The 19,943-nt window shown below is 48.2% G+C and overlaps 1 protein-coding gene across 1 annotated transcript in view; it reads right to left on the minus strand.

Moving 5' to 3' along the window:
• Positions 1-19,943, minus strand: part of LOC133359002 (uncharacterized) — a 72,216-nt gene that overhangs the window by 42,090 nt on the left and 10,183 nt on the right. The window contains exons 2-4 of the mRNA XM_061577378.1: positions 17,527-17,598; positions 6,178-6,244; positions 639-751 (exon numbers count right to left, since the gene is read on the minus strand). Of these exons, the coding sequence (XP_061433362.1) occupies positions 639-751; positions 6,178-6,244; positions 17,527-17,536 (190 nt within the window). The 5' untranslated portion in view covers positions 17,537-17,598. The remainder of the gene's footprint in view (positions 1-638; positions 752-6,177; positions 6,245-17,526; positions 17,599-19,943) is intronic.

Here is a 19,943-nt window from a genome sequence, read left to right on the forward strand (position 1 = left end):
GAGGTGGTCCAGTGCAGAAAAGTAAAAATGCATGTTAACTGAGTGGAATATTTTCATGTATGTAGGAGTTCTTTCTATGCTCTTTTTAAAACTAAATACTGATGCACTTTACATAACGTACCTGACAACCATGCATGTTTATAATGTGCCACAAAATCAATAAGGAACATTTGTATATATTAATGGATTAATGCATTAATTCATGTGCAGTAATGCTTTAGCCTATCCAAGTATTTGATGCATGTTTACTAATTTAAGAAGCATAACTGAAGTTCACAAACATTGCCCTTTAAAGGAAGAGAAGTGCTCATGGCTGCGAGTAAGCGCTTAAAGACAGAAGTGACCAATCATGGAGCTGCACAATTGACAGATGACCTAAAAGAGGCACGGCTCATACAGATTTGCATTGCCAGTTATTTACGTATATTACCATGAAATATAATGCCAAATTAATGCGTGCACAGTGTAAATATGAGGTTTGTACAAAAGCTGCCATGTTGATGAATCACAGCCGAGGATTCAAACAGAAAGACAAGGGTTCACGTAAGAAGACAAGGATGCACACACAAACATAAGAATTTACACATAAATACTTATTGTGACAGAATGTGTGGCTTTTAGTAAGGGGCAGCACTCACCTATCCCCCCTTCCTTGTGGAAAGTTTTTGCAAGGACAGATCTCTCCTTGACGTTGTATGGATCACGGATGTTGTCCATCCTCAACAGGGTTGGTATGGTGGAATTGTCAAACCTATAAAACATGATTGAGGATGAGAGTTTTTGAAGACAACCCTCTACTATCATACATATTAAATCACGTAAATTCCATTACTACACCATATAATTTTTTTTAAGTGTGTTTGGATATGGTTTTCATGACCAGTCAGATTTAAGCACCCTAAACCGATTCATCATCATCAGCCATGTTCAATCTATTACTGGATGAAGGATTCCCCAATCTACCACCACCTGTTATGACTCTGCAATGTAATAATCCATACAGCGCCTGTCCATCATGGCCGCTGTGAATAGCCAGTCTTATTCATATTCTTGGTTCTTTCGGTAAAGTCACGTAGAAGGGAAATAATAAAACCATATTAATATAAAGAAACAATTTCTCATGACGTTTCGACTGCAACACAAGCAATCATCATCAGGTGTGAAATCCACAGAAAGAAAATTTGAAAAATGTGGCGGTTTTTTCCTAACGTCAGCACCATAGACAGCGATTTGGCAGTTTGCCAGATGGACGAGTCCATCTATGTTCGGAAAAGAGGAGGGGGGAGCAGAAAATGGTATGCGGTCTGAAAGTCACCGTAAGCGTGAACACAATCAATTAAGACCCGAAATGGTTGATTAAATCCTTCCAATGATTGCTAAGCCAGAATCCATCTTCTCGGTTGAAATTGTCTCTGTGTTTGTATATGTGAATAGCCTCATTAACGAATCTCTCATGGTAGCCAGATGGCTTGCAAAGAACCTCTGTCTTGGAGAAATCAACGTCATGTGAGTCCACTGAATTATAAGTGATCTACCACGGCCGAGGTGTTGGTCCTTCCGTGTTTAAGGTCTGCTTTGTGCTCACGGATGCGGTCAGAGACATGTCGTTTGGTTTCTCCAATGTAACTACTACCACAGAGGCAACTCAGTTTGTAAATGGCAGGGTACTGTATGTCCGGAATCACATCTTTTACAGACGGAACCAGATCACGGATTTTATGTAATGTGTTGAATCGGACCTGGATCTTGTGTTTATTCAAGATATTGGAGATCTTTTTTGTGATCCCCGCAATGTAGGGTAAGGTGATAGTTTTGAATGGCTCCTCAAGAGGGTCCTTTTTCATGGTTGGAGTGATGGCTTTGCGGATTGTGTAGTCGGAGTAACCATTAGCCTTAGGAGCTTGGTGTACGTGCTTGAGTTCACTGGCAATGTGTTCCTGGTCAGAGATGCATTGGGCTCTATGGTGCAAAGTCTTGATTAGGGAATTATTCTGCTCCAGCAGCTGCTCCAGCAGCTGCCCCAGCAGACCCACCTCTCTCTCTGCCCAACCCCCCCCCTCTCTCTATCTAAGGCCTCGACACAGAGGCATTGGGTCTCTGTGTGTCTATGTTGTGTGTCTCTCCCTGTGTGTCTGTGTTGTCTCTCTCTGCTTGTGTTTCTGTCTGTGGGACTCCGTGTCTGTGTTCTGTCTCTCTCTCAAATTTAGTTCTACCTGATGACGGTTGCTTGTGTTGCAACCGAAGCGTCGTATTCTATTATTTAATTTATTTTCTGTCTATGTGACTTACCGAAAGAACAAAAGAGTAATTCCTGCAGTCACGAAAGCTTCAAATCAAGTTTGATACGTATATTATTATCATAAAAGATGCAACAGAAGTTATTCAGACAGACGACTTCACAAATTGGGACAATAATCGCCGGTCTCTGCATATACAATATCTGTAAACCGCCAACAAAAACCTGGCACCTACCACCATTGTAAGTGATGCAACATCCCATGATCTACATAGGCGACTTCAATAGCCATCACACTATGTAGGGCTACCCAGTTAACAACCTGGCAGGCAAACAATCCTGCATTGGGCATCTGCACAAGACCTCTTCCTCGTTTTTTATGTCAAGCAACAAGGCATATCCCACTCTGCACGGTGGAATAAGGAATATAACCCAGACCTGTGCTTTGTAACCAAAGATAAGAATGGCAAGCCTTTGTCCATCATGTACAAAGTCCTGCCTTGCTTGCCGCACAGCCAGCACACGCCCATGGTCATCCATGTTGGCCACGAAATCCCAGTAATCACCAGCACACCAAGACCCCACTGGAACTTTGGACGGTCAAATTGGCCTAGTTTTATGGCTGCGGTGATAAAGAACATCAACCACATCTCCATGAACCCTGAAAACTCTGAGCAGTTCATAGCGCTCATAAAGAAAGCTGCCAGGGATCTGATCCCGCAGGGCTATCGGAAGTCATACACCCCTAGCTGGACTGCGAAAAGTGAAAACCCACTTTGAGAACCACAAAGCACCGGCGACCCAGAGATCGCCACAGCCCTTCTGCAGTTACTAGATTCTGCCAGACGAGCAAAGTAGGCAGCAATGATGGAGTATTTTGACTTCATGCACTCCAGCCGCAGGGCATGGGGTTACTGCGAAAACTCGGTGGAGCAGCACCCTCAGACCATCAAACTCCTAAGGCAACTGCTAATGGAATAGCGGTGCAGCTTCTTGACAATGAAAAAACAATCGGAAGTCAAAAACAAGAACGCACAGTAAAACAATCCGCAAAAACATACACTTTCCACCAGTGTCAAAAACTCTCCTCTGTTTGCAGCTGTACTTCTGGAAGAAATATATGTCGCACTGATGGTAACAAAGGCAGGTAAAGCCACAGGAATAGATGGAATTTACCCGGAATTCCTAAAACACCTTAGCAGCAAAAGAACCTGGCTGGCAAAACTTTCTTCAAAAATCAGCAAGCTACCAAGACTTTGAAGAAAAGCAAAAGTCATTGCTCTCCTCAAGCCAGAAAAAAATATGCTGATAACCTGCACAGCTACAAGCCAATCTCTCATCTTCGTACAGCCTACAAGCAACTGGAGTAAGTACTGATAGCTCTCCTCTCTTGGAAGCCACCATACCACCTAAGCAGGCAGGTTTTCATCTACAACAAAGCTGTCGTGACCAGGTCCTCGCCTTGACATCACACATCGAAGCCGGCTGTCAGCATAAACAGAAAACAGCGGCTGCTTTAATAGCCCTGTTCTCTGCATACGACACGGTGCGAAAAAACGGTTCGCCTCATTGTCAGTATGCTCAGTAACTGAAATTTCGTGTCCATCTCGTAAACCAGATCAACCTTCCACGAACTCTACAAAATGGCCTACCGCAGAGGTCGGTATTAGCACCAGCCCTGTTTAATCATTATACCAGCGACCACATTAAGCCGCAAGTTCATTTAGGCAGACAATATAGCACTGGCCAATCAAGCGACAACACTCAGCGCAGCTCAAAACATCTTGAACACCGACCTAAAGAAATTGGAAGATTATTACTACTCCTGGCGACTTAAGCCACATCCAACTAAGACAGCATCCTCAGCATTCCATCTCAACACCGCAGAGTAAAAAAGTACGCTGCAGATCGCATTTTGTGGTAAAACGTCACCAATGGCCCACTCCCAAAATACCTTTGAGTGGTGCTCAATCAAAGTCTGACTCTCAAGCAACACATTGAGTGATTGAGCAACAAGAAGAAAACCCGCATGAACATTATCCATAAACTGGCAGGAACCAGTTGGGGCTGTGATGCGCAAACACTACGGACTGCCACACTCGCCCTCGTGTATTCGACGGGAGAGTATTGCTCACATGTGTGGGGACACAGTGCTCACACTCGAGTTATCGACAGACAACTGAACATCGCAATACGTGCCATCTCAGGTATGCTGAAGTCGATGCCGACCCAGTGGCTCCCAGTGCTTACCCACATTGCTCCGCTGCATATCCGTCGTGAAACAGTGGCCGTCAGGCAGTACCAAATAATTCTCGTCAACCCGCACCTTGCAATACATCAGGACATAAACCCAGTGCCGCCTGTTCGCCTGAAATCACGTCACCCCTTCTGGATCACAGCAGCCTCACTCCACACCACAAATATAAAATAAGGCGAGAGATGGAATGTGGCCGACGTAAAAAATAAATATCTCATACAGCACCCGACCGTCAAACCTCCCGGTTTCAACCTTCCATGCCGCCAATGGTCGACCATCAACCACATCAGGACCAGGCATCACCGATGCAGCCGACCGATGCAGCCAACCGATGCACAAATGGCGCATCAATGATTCGGCCACCAATCCAAAACGATCGACCACATTTTAAACAGCTGCTGCCTTCACTCCTTTAAAGGAGGAACAGACAAAATCCACTCTGCATCTGAACAGACAATTGAACAGATAACAAATATAGAATGACATCTTTAATCTGAAACTATGGATCCATACGAAATAATAAGATATGATAAATTATATGTACATAGTCAATCGTAGGGACAAGGACACCCTTAAAGCTTCCTTGAAGAGCTTTGGATTCGACCTGAAAAGCTGGGAATCCCTAGCACAGGACCGACCTGCCTGGAGAAGAAAAGTACAGGACGGTGCAGTCCTCTGTGAGAGTAGGAGACGCTCCTGTGCTATCTTGAAGAGGCAGCAGCGCAAATCTACCAAGGAAGGACGTGTGGCTGCACCTCAGAGCTCTACATCCTCCCTGACCTGTCCAGTGTGCCACAGGGAATTCCGGGCTCGGATTGGCCTCTTCAGCCATCTGCGCACTCATCAAAACCCAACAAAATGACAAATGTGCCATGGTCATCATCAACTTTGATGGACGAACAAGAAGAAGTCAATCGTAGAAAAACTGGAGTTCAGTGAATTTTGAAAACTGTCATCTCCTTTGGTGTTCAATCAAACACCACTAGAATATAATTAGCTACTCTGCCTCACTACACATTCTCGGTGAATTTCATTCCCCCCGTATCTGACAGTAACCAAAATCCGTGCTGTATAATATCTATACTGTTGCAGGGTGCCATTGAATAGAGCTTAATTGTTTATTGAGCACTTTCTGTTGAAATACATACAATATTTCTATCTACTATAAATAATGGAACATTTTCTAAACATGCTGATTAAAACATATAGCTCTAGCAGACATTATGGTGAGATTTACAAAAAATATATGAAAAACTGATATTTTATTTTGTAACATGATCTGTATTTTTTAAAATGTATATAAGTGATAAATGTAACCTCTCAGAGATGACACAATTAATACTTGCATATCTTAACTCGGTACTCGAGCCTCACAGTCGCCTTCATTACCCGTGTCGCTGCATCTCCCAACATGTCTCTGTCTCTACCCATTTGGGAGCAAGGGGGAGCGGCAGTTGTTCCCTCCGACTACATTTTGGAAGGCTATTACAGGTCACAGTAACTACTGGTTATCACTAAGAGCACACCAAATTGTCGTTCTGTGCTTGTGAACAAATTTGTTTTTTCAATGGAAACTGCAGTCCTTGCCATAACACTCTCCTCACCATGAAGTCAGTTTGTTTGATTTTGTTTCCATGTAAAACAGCCAGGAATCACATTATGGGTAAACAGATGTTCCTCTCACCTAGAAAGATTCTTCAGGTCGTCCAGTAGGATCCGCACCTGCTCCGTCTTGTTCTTGAATCTCTTATCTGTCAGGACAGCAGCAGCAGCGCAAAGCACTCGAGTCAACTAAAACTGAATTTATGGGGTCACAACTCGAGTCCATTGAGTCAAACTGGCTTACCGGGGTTGCACTCCAGGCCACTGACTCAAACCGGATTGCTGGAGTCACACTCAAGTCCATTGAATGAAGCCGGATTACCGGGGTCACACTCGAGTCCATTGACTGAAACTGGATTTCAGGGGTCTCGCAGTGAAAATATTACATTCCCATGGCAGACATGGTAACATGCTTCCTAAAAAAACTGTCATTTTTATTTACCTCAGACTCAGACTAACTGTAATCTACAGAAGTAATTATTTATAAATTGTTGCATTAATTCACTTATTAATGTATTGTAGTGAGAATGGTCTGAAAGGTCACAGTAAATATATGCACGTTGATTAACGTAACATTGTAAGTAAAGATAATTGTTTACAAATAAATGTATCTGTAATTTAAGACTAGATATTCACATTGACTTACAATAAACTAGATTTTAGTACTTACGTTAATTATGGTTTTAATAAGTGGTCACTGACATGCTCTTGCTCTCACCGAAACCTGGATATCTCCACTCAACACTGCGACTCCTGCCGCCCTGACCACCGCCTCCTCCACCTTTGTCCACACACACTTTGGCTAATTATAAAAGGTGGGGTATTGGTCTTCTCACTTGCCCTTCTTGGCTCCTCAACCTCTCCCTTTCACCTCCCTTTCCCTCTTTCGAATCCAAATTCTCCTCATTATCTTCCCCCCAATCCATATCTCTGTTCATTATCTAATGTTCTCCTGGCCCACCTTCTTCCTTCTTTGATTATCATGAATGCCCCCCCATCCCCACCCTTCTGGATGATTTAAATCTAAATCTCAGCACTCCCTCTATTGCTTATATCCTCCTTCCCCTGATCAATTCATTCAATCTCTACCTTCATCTATCTTCCCCTACTCATTCCTTTGGTAATATTCTTGACCTCACTTTCTCCACCGGTTGTCAAGCATCCCCTATAAAACACAGTCCCTCATTCCCCCTCCAATCACTGCCTCCTTTCCATCACCATATTTCTCCCCCACCTCATCCCCTATCCCTGTTCCTGCCCATCCAACCCTTAGACGTAATCTCTGCTCCCTCTCAACAAGTTATTTAAACTCTAGCATTGCTTCTCTCCTAATTGTTACATCTTATATTCTTGGGTCTTTCCCGACTCAGCATCCACTACCCTCTCCAATGCACTTTATTCCCCTCACTGTCTACCCACAATTCCAATCCAAGTTCCATCCCATCCATTGTATTGTTACGGCGGTACTCGCAATTCAAAACCATTTGTCAAACTCAGCTCATGCCGGTTTTTCTTCTATTCTCATTCTACTCGACATTACTGCAACAGTTGACCATCCTAATCTCTATTCTACCCTTTCCTCTCGGTATCTCGGGAATCCCTCTTTCCTGGTTTCTCCTCACGTACCTAAGCAGTCTCATCGAACCTCGTCACTTCTCCCCCATCCACTGTCACTGTCGTTGTTCCCAAGGTTCATTCCTCGGTCTCCTTTTTCTCTCTACGTATCTCCTCTCGAATCCCTCCTCTCATTATTCAACTTTCTCCATCATTTCTTTGCTGATGACACTCACATTTTTCTCTCCATCCCCTCTTTCACTGTTGACCTTGCTGCTCATATTTCTAGCTGCCTCTTTGCCATCCAATGTTGGATGTCTTTGTCTGTATCAATCCTTCCAAAACCCAAATTATTTTATTCCCTATTTCCTGTTCCCCTTCTCCCTGCCCTACAATCTCGTTCCCTATTTCTATCTTACCCCTGTATCATCTGCCCGTATTCTTGGCGTCATCTTTGACTCCTCTCCCTCTCTATCTGACCACATATCTGCCACTACCCGTTCCTGCCACTTTCACATCTACAACATTCACAAAGTCCGCTCGCTATGGCCACACAACACAACTTCTAATTTACTCCCTCATCTTCACTCGACTAGATTATTGCAACTCCCTAATGCTCGGTCTTCCCTCCTATGCATTAAAACCACTCCAACATTCCAAAATGCCACTGCCTGGATCATCTTCAAACTCCCTTACCACTCCCACACATCACCTCTCCTTTGCGTGGTTAAATGGGCGGTCAACACCCGAGTGAAGGTTACGTGATGTTGTGTTGAGTTGATGTAATGAATAATGTTGCTCCCAAGACAACGTCTGCGACTCAGTTGGACTCACCACAACTGGTGAGGGAAGTGGCCAACTTGTTAAGTTGTAGCAAGCATTAGACAAGTCACGTCTACACGTGGCAGAGTTCGTGTGCGGCGTCAAACGACGAAGATGACGAGGAGCTGATTCCGCCTACGGCCATCGAAAAAGGCGCGGAGGCACTGCCAGCGGAGCCGAGCGCAGTCGGGGCGCGCGGCGCCTCGTCTTAATTGGAGGTGCTCGTCAGGGACGCGCACAGTTGTCTTATTGATCTCCTTCAAGCAGCGTCCTCGATCCTCGCCGAGATGCGTTCCCTGTCCTCGACGGCAAAGGAGGGTGCGGCTGAGTTTTTCTGGACGGGGCGACTTGACCGCCATTTCACTGAAGGCGGGAACGCCATCGACGCTGCCCGCGCTCACGGCCGCCATTTTGCCGCCAGTGCGGAGCGCTGCGCCCGCCAAGCTTGAAGCGGGGACGACCTCGTCGATTGACGTCCAGTCGCTCCGCCGTCGACTGACCTTCATTAAAGAATTTGTTGCCGCCAGCGGTGATTGGGTGGCGTTTAAGCGGTGATTTCTCACCAATGCCGACTTGGCAGGATGGAAGGAGGCAGACGCGCTGAAAGCGCTGCCCGCCGCCCTCGACAACGATGCCTTGGCGGCATTCTTCGCCATCCCGCCGTCCGAGAGGTCCACCCTCACGCAGGCGTTTGACTAGATGGCCGCTGTTTTCGAGCCTCCACTGAACACTCGCCAGACGTTCGCCATAAGACGTAAAGGGGAAGGTGATTCGGCTCTCGCCTACCGAAGTCCGCTCTTGGCACTGGCGAAGACCGCATTCCCAAAAATTCACCACGACGGCCTTGATGCCTTGGTCCTCGAGAAGATGTTGCGCAGCTTTATCAGCTTTGCCTCTTACTATCGCCGATTTGTCGCGGGTTTCGCATCTATTGCAAAACCTCTCAAACATTTCATTGGGGGGGAGGAGGAGGAAACTGCGTTCTGCTCCATTCGTGATGGGCTAGCTAATGCCCCTCCCCTGCGTTATCCCGACTTTTCGTTGCCATTCATGTTGGACACGGACGCCAGTAATACCGGCATTGGTACGGTGTTATCCTTTGTTGTCAATGGCGTGGAGCACATGGTCACGTATGGTAGCAGGATTCGTCTCCTGCCGAGCAGCAGTACTGCGTAACGTGCCGGGAACTATTGGCCATAGTTTTTTTGTGCAACAATATCAGCCGTACTTGTACGGGAGACATTTTGAGGTGCGCTCCGATCACCCAGTGCTCCAGTACGCGCTGCGTGTGGATCAGCCCAAAGGTCAATTGTCACACTGGCTTGAAATCCTGCAGGATTTGTCGTTCCAAATTACATATTGTAAGGGTTGTTGCCATACAAATGCCGACGCCCTATCGCGATTTCCCACGCGCGGGGAGTGTACTTGTTTTTCGGGTTCCGGTTGTTGTCGACCGGCTGAGTCGACTTCCCCCTCCCCTCTCGTTACGTCCGCCGCAGACATGATTGGCGGGACAGGCGATGTCCCTGTTGCGCGGGATGCGGTTATCGGGTTGGACTACGAGGTGTGGGAACACCTACAACCGGAGGACGCATCTCTCCTTAAGTTGCACCGGCATGTCAGGGATACCGCCGGTGGCACGGCTCCGCGAGGTGTGGCCTTGTTTGTCCTGCAGGGCGGGCTGCTCCCTACCGCCATGCGTAGCGAGGTTGTATGGGCTGTGCATAAATGATTGTTGCATCTCGGAGCGCAAAAGATGCTGGCCGCTCTTAAATTAGATTTTTATTAGCCGGCCAAGGCCTTCGACGTCAAGGATCTGCTTAAGGGCTGCATACCATGTGCCCAGCGGAAGCCGCCAGCGAGATCCTGTTGCCCTCCGCTGAAATCCATCCAGGTGTAGTGACATAAGAAGGGAGGGGCTGCTGGGGGCTCTGGGACCCTGGGTGGGCCAGGCGCTTAAGCCTCTTGGCACCAGGCGTTGGGTTCCCAGGCGGGTCCAGACGCTTAAGCCTCTTGGCACCAGGCGTTGGGTTCTCAGACGCTTAAGCCTCTTGGCGCCGCCAACGGGGGGGGGGGCTGTGTGTGCTCTGTGGGATGTCTGGGGGCGCACACGGCCCCACCCCTCGTTGGACCAGGCATAAAAGGGGAGCTCCCTGGACGATCAGGGCCCAGTCGTAGCTCAAGACCCAAGACCCAAGACCAGCCATCCGAGGACCCTGGGACGCTGTGAGAGCCAGTGGTGGGACTCTGGAACTCCCGACTCTACGACCTTGTGAGGGGGAGTTCCAAAGCGTAGCCAGAGTAGAGTATCTAGGCTGTGTACCTAGGCTGTGTACCTAGGCTGTAACAAAGTATCAGGAGTGTTGGAGAGTCAGGACTGTTGGAGAGTTGGACTGTTGGAGAGTTGGACTGTTGGAGAGTGTTGGGTTGTAATAAACAAGTTATCTTTACAAGTGTCTCCGGAACCCGTTACATTTGGCGTCAGAAGTGGCTATGGAGACAAGAAGTAAGCCACATACCTTCAGTCCTGACGGCGATGAAGAGGAGCAAGCAGCGATGGGGCGGCCAACGCCGGCCGACAACAACGCCGCACCGCCGGCCGACAACAACGCCGCACCGCCGGCTGAGCAGCTGTCTGCTCCGCCGACCGTCCCCTCTCCAGCGTCGGAAGCAGGGATGGAGGAGGCGCTGCTTCGCCTCACAGAGCTGCTCTGCGCCACCGCCTCCCTCCTAGGCGAGATGCGGTGCTCGCGGCCGATGGCGGGAGGGAGAGAGGAGGCGCGGCGCTCGCCCGAGCCCGCTGTCGCCATTTCCGCCACCGGCGTTCCCCCCACGGATGTGGGAGATGCTTCCGGGTGTGTCGTCACTTCTGCCGGGGGAGCAATGACCAGGGTTGCGATTTCCGCATGGAAAATGCGGAAGGAGGGTTCAAATTTTCCCGCATTTTTGCTAAAGTCAACCGCAAACGGTGGAAAGACTACTCCTGTGACCGCGCGCTTTTAACAACACGTTCATGCGTTCTATTGGAAAGGATACATGCAAGGCCCAGCATCACGTAGGGCTTTGAGTTACTGATTGGAATGAATATATGATTTCCGCATTTCCGCACAAGAACCACATACTTTATTCAAATGCGGAGCCGTGATTACGAGCACATGTACATGATGTATCCTTTCCAATAGAACGCATTAACGTGTTGTTAAAAGCGCGCGGTCATAGGAGTAGTCTTTCCACCGTTTGCGGTTGACATTAGCAGAAATGCGGGAAAAATTGAACCCTCCTTCCGCATTTTCCATGCGGAAATCGCAACCCTGGCAATGACCGCTGGGAGCAACGTCACTTCCGGGCCCAACGTGGTCCAACCAAGCAACGCCGCGTCATCAGCGCTGCGACCTTCACTGGCGGACGACAGCTGGCTTCAATCTAGCATAGCGCGTCATCAGCGCTGCGACCGGACAGTGAGGGCGCCATTTTTACTGTAACCGGCGCCGGGGCAGGCACATCGACCGACACGCTGGTCGCCGCCTTTGCTGCTCTGGCCAAAGGTTGGAGGTCGGGAGACCAGGCCCCTGACACTTCGTCAATTTACGCGCTCCGGATTAATGATTTTTTTTGTTGACATTCTCGTCGTTGTCGTCGGGGAGTCGTGATTGTTGTTGGGTAAACTGTGTAAAGCTTCGCTCGTGAGTGTTGTCAATGTGTGTGCGAAACTTTGTTTGTGATTGTTAACAATGTATGGTTTGTATTGAGCTTTGTTCGTGATTGTTAATGTATAGCTTGTGCTGTCATTGTTAACGATGTATATACTGTATGGGGCATTTATCTTGAGATGGTGACATGCTGCCAAGGATTTGGAATTGTCATGCTGGCTCTCAAATATCTTGGGGTGCAGATCCTGACCAGGATTGCCCAGCGGGTGTTGCGTGTCTAACACGAGAGTTGTGGTCCCATCATGCTATGGCTGACGGCTTGACCTGACAGCCCGGAGATAGAGACACTCCGTGGCATGTCTAGCCTAGTGGGCTGTGTGCTCACATGGCTCGGAGAGTGTGGTCCCGTCATGGAATAGCTGACGGATTGACCTGATGGCCCGGAGGTTGAGACCCTCCGTGGTGCGTCTGGAGCAGTAGGCTCGCCCTGACGGCCCGGAGATTGAAACACTCCGAGGCGCGTTGAAACAGTGGGCTGGAGATTCGTGGTGTTCTGGTGTAGTTGTCCCGTTACGTTGGGACTGTATCCCTCAGTTGTTAGGGTGCATGTTGTGCAGGGAGTGAACGATGGGTCGTCTCAGCTCGGTCGGTACAGCTATATGCTGCGATGCGAGTCTTGGAGAGAGACTGGGTCTCAGCTCGGTCGGACAAGCTATATGCTGCGATGCGAGTCTTGGAGAGAGACTGGGTCTCAGCTCGGTCGGTACAGCTATATGCTGCGATGCGAGTCTTGGAGAGAGAATGGGTCGTCTCAGCTCGGTCGGTACAGCTATATGCTGCGATGCGAGTCTTGGAGAGAGACTGGTTTGAAGCCCCCCGATATGGCCGACGCGTGCTACTGGTTGTGACGCCGCGTCGGAAAGGCGGTGGGGTGGTAACACAGAAATTCCCCCCCGATATGGCCGACGTGCGCAGTTTTAGGATGGAGGCGCCACGTTGGAAAGGCGGGGGGTGCTAACGGTTGACATATAATGTCGGTGGTGGTCCTCATTGAGGGCTGCTGGGACACAAGCACGGGATGCCTTTTGGAGATGCGGTTCATGCGTGCGGCAACCATTTATGGACAGGAGCAGGCAGATTTATTTTGTTTGTGTCATGTCAATTTTATATATATATTTTAAAATGTAGATACTGGAGCAGCCCTGAAGTGCGACTTCTTTGCCCAGTACATGGGTCGGCCCTGAAGTACGACTTCTCGACCCGGGACGTAGACAGACGTCCGGATTAGTGTGTGTAGAGGGATGCTCGACATGTTGGTCTTCGCCTTCTCTCCACCTGACGGATGGGAGGCTGGCAGGGTGGTGTGGAACCCTGCCATCCATGCGGTGGTTGTGCATCCAACGTGTCGGAATCTGTATATTTGTTGTTGTTAATTCCCCGTTTTCTATGCGGATCCCGAGGAGGGCTAGGTGTGCTGCGGGTCGCTTGTTCACGTGTCATTGCTTCACCTTTTTGTTGATTGATGCTTGTATATAGTGTAAAGTTGTACAGGTTGGTTATGGTATTTATGGTTGCTTTCTTGTTCTCTTTTCTTTTCCTGTTGAGGCTCGTGTATTTTTTTTCTCTCTCTCTCCCTTTCGTTAATTTAAACTTTCTAATTATTGACAGCCGGGTCGGCTGGAGGCTACGTAGAGGGGGGTAATGTAGTGACATAAGAAGGGAGGGGCTGTTGGGGGCCCTGGGACCCTGGGTGGGCCAGGCGCTTAAGCCTCTTGGCACCAGGCGTTGGGTTCCTAGGCGGGTCCAGACGCTTAAGCCTCTTGGCACCAGGCGTTGGGTTCTCAGACGCTTAAGCCTCTTGGCGCCGCCAACGGGGGGGGGGGCTGTGTGTGCTCTGTGGGATGTCTGGTGGAGCACACGGCCCCACCCCTCGTTGGACCAGGCATAAAAGAGGAGCTCACTGGACGATCAGGGCCCAGTCGTAGCTCAAGACCCAAGACCCAAGACCAGCCATCCGAGGACCCTGGGACACTGTGAGAGCCAGTGGTGGGACTCTGGAACTCCCGACTCTACGACCTTGTGAGGGCGAGTTCCAGAGCGTAGCCAGAGTAGAGTATCTAGGCTGTGTACCTAGGCTGTGTACCTAGGCTGTAACAGAGTATCAGGAGTGTTGGAGAGTCAGGACTGTTGGAGAGTTGGACTGTTGGAGAGTGTTGGGTTGTAATAAACAAGTTACCTCTACAAGTGTCTCCGGAACCCGTTACACAGGTGTTGCGCATTAACGAAATAGTTTCCCTTGATATTCACGGGCCGTTTCCTACTTCCGTGCGTGGAAATAGGTACTTGCTTGTGGGCCTTGAGTATTTCTCACGCTGGCCTATGGCCTGGCTGCTCCCGAATCAATCAGCTGTGACTATTACCAAGACGTTCCTCAATGGCTATGTACTGGATAAGGGTGCCGTCGAGTGCCTCTTGACGGACCAAGGTAAACATTTTTCATCCAAGCTGCTGCGTGAGGTTTGCGATTTGCTGGGGACAAAAAAGGAACGCACGTCACCGTACCACCCGCAAACAGATGGTATGGTCGAACGCCTACACCGGACTCTGACCTCTATGTTGAGTCACTTGGTCAGCGAGTCACAGGCCGCTTATAGGATGACCCCTCACACGTCCACTGGCTACTCTCCCTATTTTTAATGTATGGGAGGGAGTATGATCCTCCCATCGATGTGCAGTTACAAGCCGCACGCGCCGCGAAAGTGTCCAAAATTTCTGATTCGGTTCGTTTCACTCTTGCCAAACTTTCCGAGGCACGGGAAGCTGCCAGCGTTAACTCCCGGGTCAAACCGTTGGCCAACGAGTGGCTCAAGGAAGCCCGTGTTTCCATGTGTGATTGGTCGCCGGGGACAGGGCCTGGTTGCATTGTCCACAGGTGCTCTGGACGTTAAGGACATGATGACCTGGCCTACTGCTCTTCGTGAGGAGCCGGATTCATCGGGTCGATTTCTTGTTCCCCCCGGGCCTTCCAGGGTGGACGAACCCAACCCGCCTGGAGGCCCGGCGTCACGGACTCGCTCAAAGACTCGATTCGCATGATCTCCGCACATTGCACACTCCCACGCCGTCACGGGTTGTCGCACTCGCATGCGTCGTGGCGAGTATTTGGCTGATCCTGCTCGCCATCGAGCTCACGGCCGTTGTTACACGTTGTGGGTGGGATATGTTGACTGTGGGGACCTTGTGCGACACGCTTGTCGGGTTGTTATTTGTGCGCTGTTGTTCTTTTTCCCTCTTCCCCTTTTATCTCGGTGTAAATTTGTACAGTTGGGTTTGGGTAATTTATTGCGGTTATGTTATTGTTGGAGCACACTTACTTGTTGTTCTTATATATGTACGTCAGTTGCTTGCTTGCGGGGGAGTTGGCAGCCGGGACGGCTGGATGCTAATGAGGGGGGGGGGTGTGATGTAGTGACTGTGAATGTCACTGTGTGGTGCCGGGCTTGCGAAGCCACGGCGGATATGTTGTCGTTATGTGCAGCCCGGTTACTGGGCGTAGTACCAGCCCTAGCGGGGCTTGGGTGAGCGCTGGTTAGCGCAGAGGCACCACGTACAGTGTGCGGTGTGGGCTCATGGTGAGGGGGCCACTGGTGGATAGGGGCCGCTGGGTGGTCACGTGGTATAAGGAGCTTTCGGGAGCCTTCGGGAAAAAGCTCTAGAGATCTAGAAGGTGGGCGGGGCGAGAGGCGGAGCCAGCCCCAGCCTGGGCCGAAATAACGGTGGCCCTGTGAGGGGCCCGGGGTTCTGGACTGTTGGTGAGTGAAGATCCACGTCGGGTTGAAGAAGCCTCTAGCCACTCAGTCCGGGACCCAGCTCGTGGTCCGGACTGGGATAGCGGGACCGTGTCTAGTTCTGCCGTAGCGTAGTTAGATGGGCGTTACGTTATGTTGTGTTGAGTTGATGTAATAGATAGTGTTGCTCCCAAGACAACGTCTGCGACTCAGTTTGACTCACTACACATTTAAGCTACATAGCTCAACTAAGACCTATGCTTTCCCTTCCTGATGCCAACAGTCTGGTGCATGCCTTCATTTAATCTCGGTTGGATGACTGTAATACCTTACTTGTTTCTGAAAGTGTTTTAAATAGATTACAATATATTCAAAACTCAGCTGCCCGGGTTTCAACCAGATCTAAATCGTATAACCATATTACTCCTATTCTTTTGTCCCTGCACTGGCTCCTTGTTTAGTATAGAATCGACTTCAAGATTCTGCTTCTTACATTTAAGGCCTTTAATGGGCTGGCTCCTAAAAAAATTTGCCAGTTCTTCTGTAGTTTTATAGACCACGACGAAAACGTAGATCAGATGATTGTGGTCTACTAATTATTCCAAAGACAAGACTATGTTCTATGGGAGATATAACCTTCTGCAGCCAGGATCCGCGATTGTGGAATCCCCTTGCTCGGTCCATTAGCGATTCTGAATCAGTTTCACTTTTAAATTTACGTTTTAAATCTCCACTATTTGTAAAGGCTTTCCCCATAACTTAAGATAAAAAACTATTTTGTTGTCTGATTGGATAAATGTAACAATTATAATTTTCATTCGCTTTCATCATAGATCTTAATTTTATTGGAATTTCTATAATATAGTCATCAAATCAATTATTCATATTTTTTATTAATACACAACAGGAATAATTTGTAGTGTGCCCATTTGTTTGTAATTGCAGTTTCTTACAGGCTTTGTTCTGAATATACCGTGATACTGTGCATACACTTAGTCAAGTATCCACAGTTTCTAATTGGTGGTCAAGTAGGGTGGGTATGCCATGCAAGATAATGGTAAATGAACAGCTCATTTCCCAAAGTCCTGACTTCATGTAATTTTCAATGGCTAGGGACCACTAAGTTCCAATATCTCATGTGCTACTAGAATTCGTGAAAACTCATCAGTGAGAAAGGCATGATTTTAGCACTGACAAAGGTCCTGGATGTCCGAAAACCTGCAACATATGGACACATTTAATTATAGTTGGGCCGTGTCTTGTGGTGTTCAACATATGTTTAACTTAGTACTACTCCGAGGTTACATATATTTTCTGTTGTGCTCTATCCAACCCAGAAACAGTCTTGTTCTTCTGCAAGCAGTGCATCTCGTTGCTTCGGTCTATTTAGTACTGATTATAGGGATGGAAAAACAATAATAATAGTAAAGGTCAGTGTGTAGAGGCAATACCTCAGGGCTGAATGCTCAGGCCATATCTGTTTATAGGACCAAACACACAGGCTGTAGGTTTGCATGCTAGTGTATGTGTTGAAGAGCCTGAGCCCGTGACCCTGTGACCCCTGGTTAAGGTGCTATCAGGGCTTATCTGACCCCATGTCCTTGATCGTGCACAAACCTTCAGCCATGGCTCTGCGTGCTCAGCTTGCAGTGTCACAGTCAATGATGGAACCGGTCCCTCCTTGCAGAGCTGTGGGAACACAGATGGAGCTCAGTTGAGGCAGGGAGGTGGGGCAGCTGTGGGAGCAGTGATTGAGGAATGAGACAGATGGCACAGCTGTTTGAATTGTTCCATGGCTGTGACATCTCCTTCACAATAACTTTCTTTGGTACCACATTCATCTATGGGTAAATCTTGAAGAATCCTCAGATACTCTTTGGTTATTTCGGTAAAGTCACGTAGGTAGAATAAAATAATAGATCACGACGTTTCAATCGCCACACAAGCAACCGTCGTCAGGTGGGAGAGATAAACACACTGCTGAAACAAGTCCTTATATATAGAGAGAGAGCCGAGAGGGGGGGAGGGGGGGTGCCACATCGGGCAAGAGGGTAGGCGCTAAAGATTGTGCCTATGCGAGTGGGGAATCTAAAGATGGGAACCAAAAGAGGGGGGGAAGGGGAGGATGACCTCCACGAACGACGACAGGCTGAGGAGGTGGCCAAAAACACACAGATATATACACACAATAACATCACAGGCAGTTATCGTCTGCTAAAAAACGTGAGCCACCGCCACATCGAGGCAAAGGGGAAACGTTGGCTTTGTTAGCCCGTTAATGTAACGACAATTGATTTGGTAATGTAAATTGGTAATGTAACTCAAAGAGTCGGAAATAATGGCTGAGAATGGCAGATAAGATGGAAACATCAACAACCAGTTAAGGCTTTACCAGGTTAATAACGACCTCCCCACTGCGTTAAAACAATGATCAGCAACGGCAGAGGTATTGGTTCTGCCGTGTTTCAAATCTGCCTTGTGTTCGTGAACACGGTTCGAGACATGTCGTTTCGTTTCCCCAATGAAACTGCTGCTGCAGACACAACTTAGTTTGTAGACACAAGGGTATTGCATGTCAGGAATCACATCCTTCACAGATGGGATCAAATCACGGATTGTGTGTACTGTGTTGAATCTAACCTGGATCTTGTGTTTGTTCAAAATTTTGGAAATAGTTTTGGTAACACCTGCTATGTATGGAAAGGTGATGGTTTTGATTGGGTCCTCAGATGGTTCTCTCCCAATGGTTGGGGATACAGCTTTGCGGATTGTGTGGTCTGAATATCCGTTCATCCTGAGGGCTTGGTGTACGTGCTCAAGCTCACTGGCTCGGTGGTGCTGGTCGGAGATGCAACAGGCCCTGTGGTGTAGTGTTTCAATGAGGGAATCTTTCTGGGCTGGATGGTGGTGGGAATCAAGCTTTAGATAGGAATCCATGTGGGTGGCTTTCCTGTAGACAGTGTCTCAATGAGCCATCAGGTCTCTTCTCAACCAAAACATCCAGCAATGGTAGCTTGCCATCATTTTCAACTTCCATTGTGAATTTGATGGATGGGTGTATGGTATTGATGTGGTTGAAAAATTGGCTCAGTGTTGGCTGGCTATGTGGCCAGATGACGAACGTGTTATCTACATATCTCTTCCACAAGGAAGGACGTAGGGTGTATGTCAGGATGGCATCTGTTTCGAATTTCTCCATGAAAACATTCGCTACCACTGGTGATAAATGAGAACCCATAGGGGTACCTTAATTTTGTTTGTAGAATGTACCATTCGAGGTGAAGTAAGTGTTGGTAAGGCAGTGCCTCACCAAAGTTGGTACATCAGGATTCAGTCCCAGTTGGACCAAGTCGTCAATGATTGCAATGGTGTCAAGAACAGAGAGACTACATCGAAATTGACAAGCAAATCATCTGGAGACAGTGAGATGTCCTTGAATAGAGAAACGAAGTGAGCTGATAAAAGTACAGCTGAGGTGGTCTTGCCCGTGAATGGAAGCAGGGTCTCAGACAGAAATCGGGCCAGTTTGTTGGTGGGTGAGTTATTGGTGGATATGACAGGACGGAGTGGAGTACCTTCTTAATGGATTTTTGGAAGGCCTTAAAATACGGGTGGTCTAGCAGGCGAAAGTTTTAGAGAGAGCTGCTTGGTCGATTCGATTAGAGAAGTCGAATTAGTGATTATACTGTTGGTTTTCATGGCCAGGCTGTTGGTAGGATCTCTGTTGATTTTGGTATAACTGCCATCATTAAGAAGGTCCTGAATTGTTGTTGTATGTGGTTTTATCTATGATGACAGTGACATTGTCTTTGTCGGCTGAGAGGATGACAATATCATATCTCTTTTTCAATTGAGCGAGTTCAAAACGCTTGTCCTTGCTGATATTACTAGTGTGTTTCTTAGCGTTTATGAGGATGGCAGAGATTTCAGATCTTGCCACGTCTGCCGATATGTGTCCAAAACCTTTGAGGGCTACGTCGACCACAATCTCTAGCCCGCACCTATTGCCCAATGCGACTACCCCCCGCCCCTCA

Source organism: Lethenteron reissneri, chromosome 64 (genome assembly GCF_015708825.2).
Source record: "Lethenteron reissneri isolate LAM-NWPU_2019-01 chromosome 64, ASM1570882v1, whole genome shotgun sequence".
NCBI classification, from domain to species: domain Eukaryota; kingdom Metazoa; phylum Chordata; class Hyperoartia; order Petromyzontiformes; family Petromyzontidae; genus Lethenteron; species Lethenteron reissneri.